Genomic DNA, 13520 nt, shown 5'->3' with positions numbered 1-13520 from the left:
AACAAGACTATCCCAACTCATGGGTGGCTCAAGATAATCTACTTGGGGAACATGATGGATATCTACAAATATGGTAGATACGATTTAGAGTAGGGTCAATAAAGATATACGATATTAGGGAATTAAAAAAAAAAAAGGACAATGCATGGCTCATCATATGGATTCTGAATTCAGTTGAGGCGTCTATTTCCCTGAACCTATGTCTGTATCATACACTTAAGGTGATGTGAGACTACTTCCAATCAAGAACGATTGGTTACGGTTGAGTATTGAATTCCCAGTATTCACAGCCTAGATCGGTGGCTCACTAGCCAACACTGCATATGTCAAGAAGGATAACAAGTTCTTATGCTTGTGGATTGATTTCCTTAGAGAGACCACAGGAACTGTTAGATGTGATGCTCTGCGGATTATAATTAATAGAGGCCACTTATAACTTGTTTCTTTTCGTTGTTTTTGGGTTTTGAGGCTAGGCGGCAAGTTCTCTTGTTTCTCTTTTGATTAATAAAATCTAAGGTGACATCCCGGGTTCAAAAAAGCCAAGATTGGTGAATGAGATGGTGGACAAACTGGCATAGGATGTGTAGATGGGGAAGAGTTATTAATCAACAATTTATTTCCATCGTAAAAGTGTTCATCCGCAGGTTGTGGTGGACTGTTCTGGATTGATTTCTCAAATTGGGCTACATAGGAGTGTTTCAGTTGCAAAGACTGTATTTGAGACACCCCGTCCCTTGTTTTTTTTCCTTTCTGGTTGTAATTTCTGATGTAATTACAATTGACATCTGTAATTCTGCTGAAATCTGTAATAAACTATATGTAACTGTTTCAAGGGAAAAAAAAGAATCCTTCTACGAAAGCTCTTCAGAATGTCATGGCCTCTCTCAACAAGTTAATATGAATAACTGAATGGCATGCCAAAGAATACTTGCAGTAATAATGGGCACATATCTCAAATTAAATGGTAAAATTGAAAGCTTTTTCACACATAGTACGAGAATTTGAGTTCAATTTTCAGAAATAAAAAAAGTGAATACCTAAAGATAGCAAACATAGAGATATGAAAGCGTGTAGGATTGAGAAATTGGCACAAACATCAACGACTTTCCTCGTACAAGACAAAAAGACTAATAGAAATTTCAAGAAAAACATGTGAAAGAGACCTTGCCTGCATTCCATTTCTACTCAACTGTTTCACAGCAATTTCAAGCTTGTTACAAGGTTCCTCAGAACTACGGATTATGCCCTTATAAACACAGCCAAATCCGCCTTCACCAACCATAAGTGATCGACTGAAGTCCTTTGTAGCGATCTTAAGATCAGAAAATGTGTACACCCTGAGATTGTTAGGTCTCTGAGACAGACTGGGGATCGAAGTCCGGCCCAAAGATTCAACACTCGCACTCGAAACATTCTGAGAATTGAATTCAGACCCTGACCTCACAATGCCATGCTCCCTCTTCTCTCCATTAGATTCATTAGTGTAAGAACGAGACGTTGTGGACTTTGTATTCTTTGGATTTTCCTTCTTCTCTCTATTAGAGAAATGGAAACACTTCATAGCCCCCAAAAGATTATAACCCAACTTTTATTACCACTGCAGATCAAAAGGAAGAATAGAAGAGAGCCTCAAAACCATGAACCAATGCAAAACCAAGACTCAAAAAATGTACAAAATGAAGGTGCAGTTGGATTCGTGATATGAAATCACCACATTTCCAAAGTTAGGGATTAACTTACTAATGAAGGGGCATAATTAGAATGTGTTTTATAAGTCCACTAAAGAAGGCTTTTATAAAAAAGAATATGTCCTTCTCCGCAATACAAACCATGAAATCCCAAAAATCCTTCTTGCAAAATAAAACCTAAAATCCATAAAATTTAAAAAATACCTTTGCGCACAAAGGAGGACTGACCCTTCCCTCGAAATGGGTCGAAAGGCTGATCTTCCTTCTAAGAAGATCAATCACATTGCGAACCGATTTGGGTTCGTAAAATCCTCAGCAATACAAACCTTGAAATCCCAAAAATCCTTCAATAAAACCAAAAAATCCATAAAATTAAAATTTAAAAAAAAAACCTCTGCAAAGCAAAACCCAAGAGACGGATGTATGACTATGATCAAATGATGCCACTTTACTCTTCCCAACAGAATTTCAAAAAATAAGAGGGCAATAATCCCTCTCAAAGTCCTTACTCTGAGAGTCAAAAACAAAATGTACAAAATGAAGGGTTTGTTAGATTGGTGATATGAAATCACCACATTTCTTTTCTTTTTTTTTTGAAAGGTATGAAATCACCACATTTCGGGATTAACTTCTTTTATGAAGGGGGATTCTTAGAATGTGTTGTATGAGTCAACTAAAGAGGGCTTTTATAAAACAGAACATGTGCAGTACAAACCTTGAAATCCCAAAACTCCTTCAAAGCAAGCAAAATAAAACCTAAAAATCCATAAAATTAAAAAAAAAAAAAAAAAATGTGTTGTATAAGTCCACTAAAGAGGGCTTTTATAAAACAGAACATGTGCAATACAAACCTTCAAATCCCAAAAATTCTTCTCAAAGTAAGCAAACTAAAACCTAAAAATCCATAAAATTAAAAAAATACCTCTGCAGAGCAAAACCCAAGAGCCAGACGTGTGCCTACGATCAAATGATGCCACTTTTCTCTTCACAACAGAATTTCATAAACTCATCCACTAAATCTGAAACTACCCACAAAATTCAATTTAGAAATTACCATAAAAACCACAAAATCTACTTCCCCTATAGATTTTGCGCAAAACCCACCTTTTCAACAAATTGCAGAAACAAAATTTTCATTTCCAACTTGCAGGAAACCCTCCTTTGTTCAAAACCCAATTTCAGAATTTCACCTGTAAGTCCTTAACATAGTCTTTTCAAGATTTTCCTTCATTCTCTTTATTATTTATTTTTGAAAATAATTCACCTTCATTTCTTCCAATTAAAAATCCACTTTTCAAGTACTCCATGATCTGATAAAGTCAATACAAGGAAGGCAGCTGGAAACCAGCTGACCATAAAAAATTATAGAAAATAAAGAGAGACAAGGAAAAGGAAAATCCCAAAAAGCAGATGTTGTAAAAGGTTTTGAAAAAGAGAGAGCTTCCATGTAAACGGGGTCTTAATCATTTTCATAGGATGATTCTAATCCTCCGATCCATCATTTTCATAGAAAGAGGTTTTTATACGGTGTAACCCTGTGTAGACAAATATTTTTCCAAAAACGTACTGTATAGCACACACCATACGATGATTCAAACCGACCATTTGATGGGCTACACCGTAAATAGGTTGTGCCCAAAAATTGATTTCCATAGGATGATCCTAGCCCTTCGATATATAGAGGTATTTACGTTGTGGCTCATCAAATGGATGGTTTGGATCAGACTATGGGGTGTGCCGTACAACACTTTTTGAAAAATATTAGACTATACAGGCATACCCCATATAAAAACTGGACGGTATGGATTGCCCTACGGTGTGTGTCGTGCAGGTACTTTTTAAAAAATACTAGACTATCCAGTCTTACATCATATACAAATTGGACGATTTGGATCATCCTGTGTAGGGTTGCAACTTGGGTCAGGTTTCACACGACCCACATCGACCCGGCCCGAAAATAAATTTGGTTGGGTTTAGAAATCATGGGTCTTGGGCTGGGTTGGGTTTTAGGTTGAAAAACCTGACCCAATCTCAAGTAAGGTTAGGTTTAAAGAAAGAAACTCGAAACCCCAACCCCACTCATATAGGTATACAGGGTACAATAACTTTCTTAAATATCTCTTGAATAAGTTGATAAATTATTTTTCCAACATATTGACATAATTGCTTTCCGTGGGCTGATCCTTCTTAAAATTATACACTTGGCTGCATAAATTTAGAGATTTTCGGTGTGAAAGTTTGTTTTTTTTCTTATGATCTTTGAAATTAGTTACTATCCTATGCTAAAAAATAAAACCCGAACAGACCGAGAAACTATCTCGGATAGGGTCGGGATTATGAATCTTGGGTTAAACCATAAAAATTAGAGCTGAGCTGACCCAACCCGAAATAACTTCTTGGGTAAGCTAGGATTTTGGAAAACCCGACCCGCCCGACCCGAGTTACAACCCTAATCCTACGGGGTGTGTGTGAGCCGTACAGTACTTTTCCACATGGGCTTACACCGTATAAAAACACATGAAAAAATCGTATGCCATTGAGTCCAAATCCATACTCTTGAGTAGATGTCAATTACAGCCGTGTAGACCAAGGTAGATTATATCAGTTCCTTGGTGAGGATCAAATGGTGAACCCACTTCTCCTTGTGGAAGGGAGATCTTAGTAATAAAAACAGACCTGTTGACGATGACTTTGAGAATTAGAGGGTCTTTTCTCTAGCATTATGCATAAATTTCACAATCAAGAAGTCTACAATGATGCTTCCTGCCATATGAGATTTATTTGCGAGTAAATAGGGAAAATATCCAGAAATTGCATCTTTTCTCTAGCAGTACGAATAAATTTCACAATCAAGAAGTCCACAAGGAAGCTTACTGGTTTTTTAGATTTATTTGCTGGTAGAAAGGGAGCAAGAGCTCGGTTGGGGTATGTAAACACCTAAAATTTTATATTACAAAAGCATTTTTTTAAGGGCGATGATATTGTCACCCCCCCTGCGTACGCATTCGCCCCCCTTATTAATGCTTTTTGACGTCAAATCAAGCCAAAAGGGGAGCGAATGCGTAATTTAGGGGGGGTGACAATATCATCGCCCTTTTTTAATTCGAATATCTATAAGAGTTTATTAAAATTATCATCCTAAAATCTTAATATAATATTCTCATTGCTAATCTCATTTCACAAAATTGGAAAGCCACATCATAGCTTTTATTAAGCATCTAAAAACGAAAATACTTAAAAAAATGTTTCATCTTTTTTGGCAATAAATCTCTATCTCCCTCCTCTCACCATTTCTAGCAACTGTTTCTCTCATTCAAAAAAAAGTCAAACTCACCTTTACCAAAAATAAATAAAATCACAATCTCCGAGTCTTTTTTTTTTTTCTCTCCTCATCTTTAAGAAAAAAACTCTTTTATCTCATCATTGACTCTCTTTTTCATTACAGAAAAAGACAAAAATCAAAAGCTCTTCTATCTCCTGCATTTCTCTAATACAAAGAGATAAAATATTCTTTTTTTTTTTTGATGGGCAAGCTGGGGTTAGGCAAGACCCCCACCAGATTCATTTAAAGAAATAAGCAATACAAAAGTTTAAGGAGGCTGAAAGGCCAGCAAGCAGGGAACAAACTCCCAACATAAAAGCAGCCAAAACAACGGCAATAAGGACATCAAATTACAAAGAGTCTTCATAGCAATGATGAATCTCAAACTCCCAATAAGAGATGAAGGAAGAGAGACCATCATGGCATCGAAGGTAGCAAATAGGAGGGAGTACATGGGGAGATGATTACAGCCGAGGGTATAAAGATCCAAAAAGTCTTTGGCAAGCAGCTCTAAAAGGTCATCCGGTGCATCCGAGGGAGGGAGATCTTCTCCTCTGCAAGAGCAATCACCTTTGGAGAGGCAGCCGACAACGGCATTGGCCTCTTTCCAGATGTGTGAAATTTTCCAAGAGTGGAGGTTAAGTAACTCTTTTTTTTTTATCTTGGAGTGGATGGGGATGGCTCTCCAGGGGCATTGACTTTTGGCTGTTATGATATTCACTGCTAGTAAGGAGTCAAATTCAATCCAAGAGTGACTGAAATTATGGATTTATGCGAGGTGAATCCCTTGAAGGATTGCCTGGAGCTCAAGTATGTGAATTGCCCCATGATCAGCAGGGAGAGAAAACATTGAAAGGCAACCCCCTCCAGAGTTTCTAATGGCTCCTCCAATACATCCCTGATCATTTGCAAGAGAAGCATCTGTGTTGATTTTGACCCAGTGGCTTGGGGGCTTTTCCCAAGAACAAAAGGATTTTGGCTTTACTTCGGGGTTGCAGGGGAGGTTAAACAGGGCAGCACAACTGATGGTTTCAGTACTCGAAGGGTCACATCTTGGGAGAGCAATGAGCTTGGATTTAACCTGACTAATAATAAAATGAAGAATTTGTTGTTTGTGCTGTCTTTTGTTGTCATGGGCTCTGATATTTCTTTTATGCCAAATGTTATGTACCCTATCGTACCTTAGGGGCACCCTAACCAATGAAGGCAATCGAAAGAACCGATATGGCTCTATTCGAAGGGCAAGTTTTGACTTGTACTATATTAATAAGGGCGTGAGAGGGGCGGCAGATTCTTAGTGAAAAGGTACTCTGTTATTTCTATAGCGGGCTCTCTCTCCCTCGTTACTTGGTGCATCAAGAAAGAAGCTGTAGTCGCTAGTTTGGTTCCGGACGAAGGATAGGTTCTTAATCCTAATACCATGAAGCAACTTCGGTACCGCTCTATTGGTTCTGCTCCTACTTGTAATGCAAGTTACGCTAAGTTGAAACTCTTGTAACTTTCATAAGGCATCAGGCATAAGGAAAACTTATTTCGCAGCAAAAACTACCATGAGCTACCAATACATATCCCTCCTGCCTATCATCACTGATAGCCAACGGCCTGAACTAGATGCTGCCTGGAACATAAGTTTAATTGCAGTGTTGTGTTGACCTTTGCCTTTAAACTGGGTTCTGATTAAGGGTGTCAATTTTGGCTCGGGCTCGTAAGCTCGCTCGAGCTCGGCTCGAAAAAAGCTCGGCTCGAGCTCGGCTCGAAAAAAGCTCGGCTCGAGCTCGGCTCGAATCCTTAACGAGCCGAGCCGAGCCGGCTTGCCAGGCTCGTTAAGCTTAACGAGCCGAGCCCGATTTAGGCCAGGCTCGGCTCGGCTCGGCTCGTTAAAGCTCGTTAATAAAAACCGTATAAAATAATAGTAATAAATATAATAAAGTAGAAACAGCTGAGGTGTAATTATCATAAGTAATAACTTTTTTCCGTAATTTCCGTAATTGTCATAACGTCGGAACTTCTGTTGGTAAATTTTTAGTAATTGTAATAACTTTTTAACTTCAATCGGTAATTTTCCATTTAAAACTATACACATTCAGCTATTCACTTTTTTTTCCGTAATGATTACTTTTTTTCTTTTTTTTGCTTTTGCTAGGGGCGTTTGCATGTGCGAGAATCTCTGCAAAAATGATGTTCACATGCCCGAGAAATGCAATAGTAGAAGTTTGCTAGCAAATTTCTTTTTAATATAACGCAACCAGCCAAGCTCGATAAGGCTCGCGACGGCTCGCGAGCCAAGCCGAGCCTGACCGAGCCGAGCCGAGCCGAGCCTAGTTCGAGCCCGAGCCGAGCCCGAGCCTAACCTTTGACCTTAACGAGCCGGCTCGTTTACACCCCTAGTTCTGATCCATTCTTCTTCCTGAATAAGACCAACAAATCTTCTTTTAATATTTAGCTTCCTAAGGATAGCTTGCCATATCCATTTGGAGTAAGCACATTCGAAGAACAGGTGGGGAATGGTTTCAGATGATTGAAGGCACAATGGGCATTCATGTAGAACACGAATTCCTTGCCTAAGTAGCCTATTGCGGGAGGCAAACCTTAAGTTAATTGCCTGCCAGGATATAAACGAGTGTCTCGGGATATTGCCAGAAAACTAGATGGTTGAGTGCTAGCTTAGAGTTGGATTTTTGACCCTGATGGCTTCCCAGGCATATTTGATCGAGAACTTTCCATTGGGGCAGGGTTTCCACACTACAGTGTCCTCCCCATCTGGATCCAGCAGAGCCTTGTGCAAGATTTTCTTGAGCTCGGCCAGTTGAGGGAGATCTATGATGATGTCCCATCCCCCATCAGAGCGCAGATCGTTGACAATGCAGTTGGATGGAATATTTGTTGTAATGGAAGTTTGATGTTGAATTATACCATTCGGGTGCCATGGCTACTTCCAGAAGTCTATTCCCCTCCCATCAGCGATAATGTAGCACACATGCTCCTGAATCAAGTTTCTAGCTTTGAAAATGCACCTGAAACTCCATGATGGCCGGCTGGGCTGCTTCATTATCCACACATTTTGATTTCTAATATATTTCTTTTTCACCCATTCAGTCCAGAGAGATTTTTTATCAGAAATGATGTTCCAGAACATCGTCATTTTGCTAGTTTTATTAAGATCGTATAACCGACGAATTCCCAGGCCTCCTTCATTTTTCGGCTGACAGACTCTTTCCCAAGAGATGGTATGGTAGAATTTTTTTGTATCCGAACCCGACTAGAGGAAAGTTCTAAAAAGATGCTAATTTCATTTATGGTGCTCTGAGGAAAATTAAACGCAGCAGTCCAGTAAAGTTGAAAGGAATTAAGAACTGTGTGAATCAGTTCGAGCCTTCCAGCTTCAGACAAGTGACGATTGCTCCAGGAGTTGATATGCTTTCTTATTTTTTAGATCAAAGGCAGACAATCTCTGGCACTAAGTCTTTTCGAGACAAGAGGGAGCCCGAGGTATTTCACAGGGAGCTGTCCTTCAGGGATCCCAAGGGAGGAAATGAGTTGATTCTTCATAACAGAGACCCCCCCCTGAGAAGAAAATTTCACTTTTTAATAGATTAACTGTTAAACCAGAACAGCGAGAGAATTTCTCGAAGCAGCTGTTAATACCTTGAGCAAAAAGATGATTAGCATTAGCAAAGATTACTACATCGTCAGCGAAGAGAAGGTGGCTCATTTGAAGGCTTCCTCTTCGGAAGGGGGTAGTGATTTGATTTGTGGTTACAACTTGGATGAAAATGGAGGAGAACATTTCCATGACGATGCAGAAAAGCAAGGGGGAAAGAGGGTCTCCTTGCCTAATGCCATTGGACGAAGAGAAAAATCCTTTGAGGCTACCATTTATAAGAATAGAGAATCCGGGGCTGGTAATGCATTGGCGAACCCAAGAACACCAGGTGCTGTTGAAACCCATTTTTTCCATGAATGTAAGAAGAGAAGAGTGACAAACGTTATCGAAGGCCTTACGAAGATCCACTTTGAGACACATGGAGGGTTTGGAGGATTCCTTATGGAAGTTTTGAGTCAGATCATTAGTGAGCATAATATTTTCTTGAATAAGTCTACCTTTAACAAAAGTAGATTGATATGGGCTAATTATATCATTAAGCACAATTCTCAATCTGTTGGAAAGAATTTTGGATATGATTTTAAGAAGAAAGTTGCAAAGGGAAATAGGACGGTACTGATCGGGGGTGTTAGAGTTGGGACTTTTAGGAATGAGACTGTAGACACCCCCATTTTGCTATACTTTAAAAAGCAGAAGATTAGGTTGTTTGTCAAGTCTCGAGTCCATATTCCGCAATAGATTAGGCATCCATGCATTCTAGGGTAGATTTCATCTCATTTTAGGTGTTCGAAAGTTGATTCGCAATCCTAAAGGTTTCTAGGGTGTTCCAATGGTATCTAGAAGATGAAAGTACAAGTTTTCAAGCAAGTGAAAAAACCTGCTATTTTTAGAAATTTCAGGGTTTCCCTCATCTTTACCTATTTTTGCATTACAGGGGTATTTTGGTCATTCCCGATGTGTCCCATTTGACCCCCCGAGTTGTGTCTGAGAAATCTTGACTGATTCCATGAATTTTGAAAAAGCTGCTATTTTTAGAATTTCTCAGGATTTTCCCTAGTTTCACCAAATTTTGTACCTCAATAGTAATCTGGTCATTTTCAATATGTTTCATTTGACCTCTAGGGTGTGTCTAAGGAATCTTAGATCATTTCATGAATTTTAGAAAGCCTGCTAAATTTAGAGTTTCTCAGGGGTTTCCTTGACTTGGAAATTTTATGTGTCAAGAGCATTTTGGGTATTTTCAGGGGGTACCAAATGATCCTGTTTGATATTGCCCACCAAAAGGACCTAACTTTAAAAATTTCTATTTTTGAAGGTTGACCACAAAGACTTTCTATTTTTAACTTTCCCCTTTAAGGGGTGAACCAATTTGAGGGTATTTCGGTCGCATTTGGATATGTAATGGTCGAATAGGAGTATTTTGCTCCAAAAAATTATTTTTTTTAAAGGGGATGGTTCGACCATATGTCAATGGTGCACCATAAATGTCATATGGGTTGGGTTCATCAATAAAAAATTTAAATTTAAAGGATTTTATTGAATTTTCATTAAAAAAAAAATCCAAAATACATGTCATAAGGCCCATTGGGCTAAAGCCCACAAGGTGGGGGTCTATGTGGACCCACCCATGTGGGTCGGCCACATAAGTGGGCGCCCCACATGAGGAGGCCACATGCAAAAACGTCCAACATGAGATGAGGTGGTTGGTGACATCATATTTGTTTTAGAAAAATAATAAAGAAATGAAGAGTTATAATTAGAAAGGGCTTGTATGGTCAGGTTACTAAAACGTCCATAACTTTTTATCGTTTTATCCAAAAAATTTAAAATTATACTTATTTTGAACGTCTTGAAAAGATCTACAACTTTCTAGTTTATGACATTTCCTGAATCAACCTTTAAATAGGTCAAAAATGAGCTCAAACATCGAACATCCATTTTTGAACAAAAATCATTCATAAAAGCTAGTTTCCTATGTGAGAAGGCTTCTAGATTTATCTTGAAGGATCTCCATTGTGTAAATTAGCATTGCTTGGTTTGCAAGAAATCAATATTAGAAGTTAATCAAATTTAGAAGGTGAGGGAAAAGCAAGCCATATGTGAGAATTGGAAACTAACTAAAGGTAGGAGTTCTCACATTGAAAACTTCCAAATCCAATCTAACCCTAACTTTTTCTATAAAAACAAAGCAAGCACAACCTTTGGCCTTTTTCTAAAAAATTGATCCATCTCTCTTTTCCTCAGAATTCATTCATCTCTTTTGTTGCTTTGGTGTTCATCTCTTCCACTTGGTTCTTCACAAAGTGCTTTCACATATTCAATACATTCAGCATATTGGAGGCTAGTTTATGATTCTTTGAAATTTCTAGAGCGTATAAAAGGGTGCGACAAAGCATATACCTCGGATCTATGCACCCTAGCGACAATGAGTGCGATCAACGGTAGGTTCCTTCATCTTTGTAATATCAAAAGTATAAAAGCATACTAGGGTTTTATTTTCGTATATGGTTTAAATCAGGGAATTTTTCAATGAAATTTCAATATGTTATAAAATAAATAATAAGTTTTCAAAATCCAGAATTTTATGGGAAAATTAATTTTTCTCCATTTAATAATGATTTTCTTTCATTCTTTATTCGATATGGATTTGAATCGGGTTTTCAAAGCAAGTGTTTGAAAACATGGGTTTTACGGTTTGATCGTTTCATCTTTCATTCTATTTCTCGAAAAATAACCCCGAAAATGGTTATTTCTCGATAAATGAAACTAAGAGTATGTCAAATTAAGTCCAAACTTCATGAAATTTTATTTCTAGTGGTTTTTTAGGTGTTTTAGATCACCCAAAGATTTTCATATTTTTTCGAATTTATTTAGTCCGAATTTAAATTATTTTCAATTTAGCCTATTTTTAATGAATATCAAATGATTTTTAAAATTAATGAAAATTTTCAGAGTTTAAGTTTAATTATAAATTGAATTTTCTATGACAGAAAATTTTGAAAAAAATATTTTCTTTATTGTTTTCTAATCAATGCTCCGTTTTCCGTGCCATAATTCTTTCTATATCTAATTAAATAATTTTCAGAACTTTTCTTTACAAACCAGTAACTTAGGTTACTGGAACATTAGAGAAAAAATTTCAAAGGTTTTTACAATGTTTTGATATAATTTTTGATTTATTCATAATAAACGGATTTTGATTACAAGAAAACATATTGATCTTTTTTCCTTTTAAAATCGATTTTAAGGAGAAATTTTAATTTTTAGATTATGAAATTTTGGTAGAAAATCTTATAATTTAGTTATATCATATGTGAGTTTTTCATCATTTTAGGATGTTAGCAATCATGTGTTTGTGATTTTTCTTTCGAAATAGTCTGATTTTGTGAGATCAAATATTGATAGTAAATTACCTCCAAAATTCATGAAAATGTTACAGTAATCTTCCTTTGTCAAGATGAAACTATTGTTAAAATGTGAGATTATTTGGACTATATCTATTATAAGATACTGTGTAAATCCATGATCTGACTTGAATCTTTAACAAATCTGAAATGGATAGTAAATCGTATTCAAAATTCATGAAATTTTCACCGTAGGCTATATTCATTCATTCCTTATTACTGCAAAATTGTAATTGATTTGGAGTTCTATTGCTAAGGGTTTCTTTGTAATTTGAACAATCTAGTATCAATATTATTAAATCAGCAATTAATAGCAAATTATCATAAGAATCCATGAAATTTTCTCCGTAAGCTATATTCATCCATATCATGTTACTGTATAAAGTTCAACTTGTTTGGAATTCGTTTGCAATGAGTTACTTTGTAAAATCACCCACTTGGATTGAAATTGATAAAATTTCTTAAAAATCGAAATTAATCATAAACATCATGAAAACTTTCACCAAAAAATGGGAGTAGTACTCGAGTTTTATTGGGAGAATAGTAACCAAAGGGGTTCTTTTACTCGGAGCCTAGAACCTTGTAATTTTGCTATGTTTGTTAAGGCATGGTCATTGCAGATATCTGGGTAAGGGTTATGGTTACAATCGGGGAAGGTGTTAGGCACCCCTCTTGCCCAGATGAATCCGTAATTTGGCATCTTTTGAAGAATTTAGTCAGGATAACTTATCTTTTTTTCCTTTATTCGGATTACGCTTAATTCCAGGATGTAAATAAAATGAATTTACAAAAGACCGAAAATAAGTAGTAGTTATCCTGATTGGGATCGTATGTTGCTGTATGAGTCCCGAAAGATCACGCAACTAATCACAATCAGGTTAACTTAAATCAAACGGAAAAGACAGTGCGGAAAGTAAAAGAAAGGTAGAGGGATTTATATCATAAGTTCTGAGGCAATGTGAGCCAGAGATCTTATAATGTCACCACCTCGTACCTTACTTTGTAAAGAAAATTACAGAAAGCTGGGAAATAAATGTAAATTTACCAGAATCTGAAGAGAAATTGGCAGCGTAACTGCGCTATTTTGAAAAAGGGGACTCCGAAGTTGCCGAGATTTCAGTGGCGTAACGGCGCTATTCGGACAAAGGGGTTCCGAAATTGCCGAGAAATCGGCGGTGTAACGACGCTATTTGGAAAAAGGGACTCTGAGGTTGTCGAAAAATAGGCGGTGTAACGACGCTATTTTGGAAAGTGGCTCCGGAGTTGCGGCGATTTCGGCAGAACAATGATGCTATTATCGAAAAATAGCTCGTGGTTCTGCGAAATTCGACATAACAACGTCACTATTTGAAGGATGTCGCTCCAAACCTTCGGAATTTCGACAAAATGCCGATGCCTAGTGTGAGCTACCTAGAGTTTTTCTGCTTTCTCTCTTCTAGAAACAAAGAAATTAAGGTTTTTTGAAAATCAGAGGGTGGTTTGACTGGAAAGGCCAAAGGGGA

The 13520-nt window shown here is 37.3% G+C and overlaps 1 protein-coding gene across 4 annotated transcripts in view; it reads right to left on the bottom strand.

The window, feature by feature from the left end:
- LOC143855436 (serine/threonine-protein kinase PCRK1-like) overlaps nt 1-3181 on the bottom strand; it is a 59725-nt gene extending 56544 nt beyond the window's left edge. The window contains exons 1-4 of one of the 4 annotated variants that reach the window (XM_077365560.1): nt 2793-3181; nt 2611-2707; nt 1893-2032; nt 1169-1597 (exon numbers count right to left, since the gene is read on the bottom strand). In XM_077365560.1, coding sequence (XP_077221675.1) covers nt 1169-1561 — 393 coding nt within the window. In that variant the 5' untranslated portion in view covers nt 1562-1597; nt 1893-2032; nt 2611-2707; nt 2793-3181. The other 3 variants (XM_077365561.1, XM_077365559.1, XM_077365562.1) reach the window with 3 other exon arrangements.
- Between the last annotated feature and the right edge of the window lie 10339 nt (nt 3182-13520).

Source organism: Tasmannia lanceolata, unplaced genomic scaffold (assembly GCF_043159265.1).
Source record: "Tasmannia lanceolata isolate RefF3 unplaced genomic scaffold, GAP_Taslan_0.1 ptg000021l, whole genome shotgun sequence".
In the NCBI taxonomy this organism is placed as follows: Eukaryota; Viridiplantae; Streptophyta; class Magnoliopsida; order Canellales; family Winteraceae; genus Tasmannia; species Tasmannia lanceolata.
The sequence above is the reverse complement of the archived record's forward strand: the minus strand, read 5'-3'. Positions and strand labels throughout refer to the sequence as shown.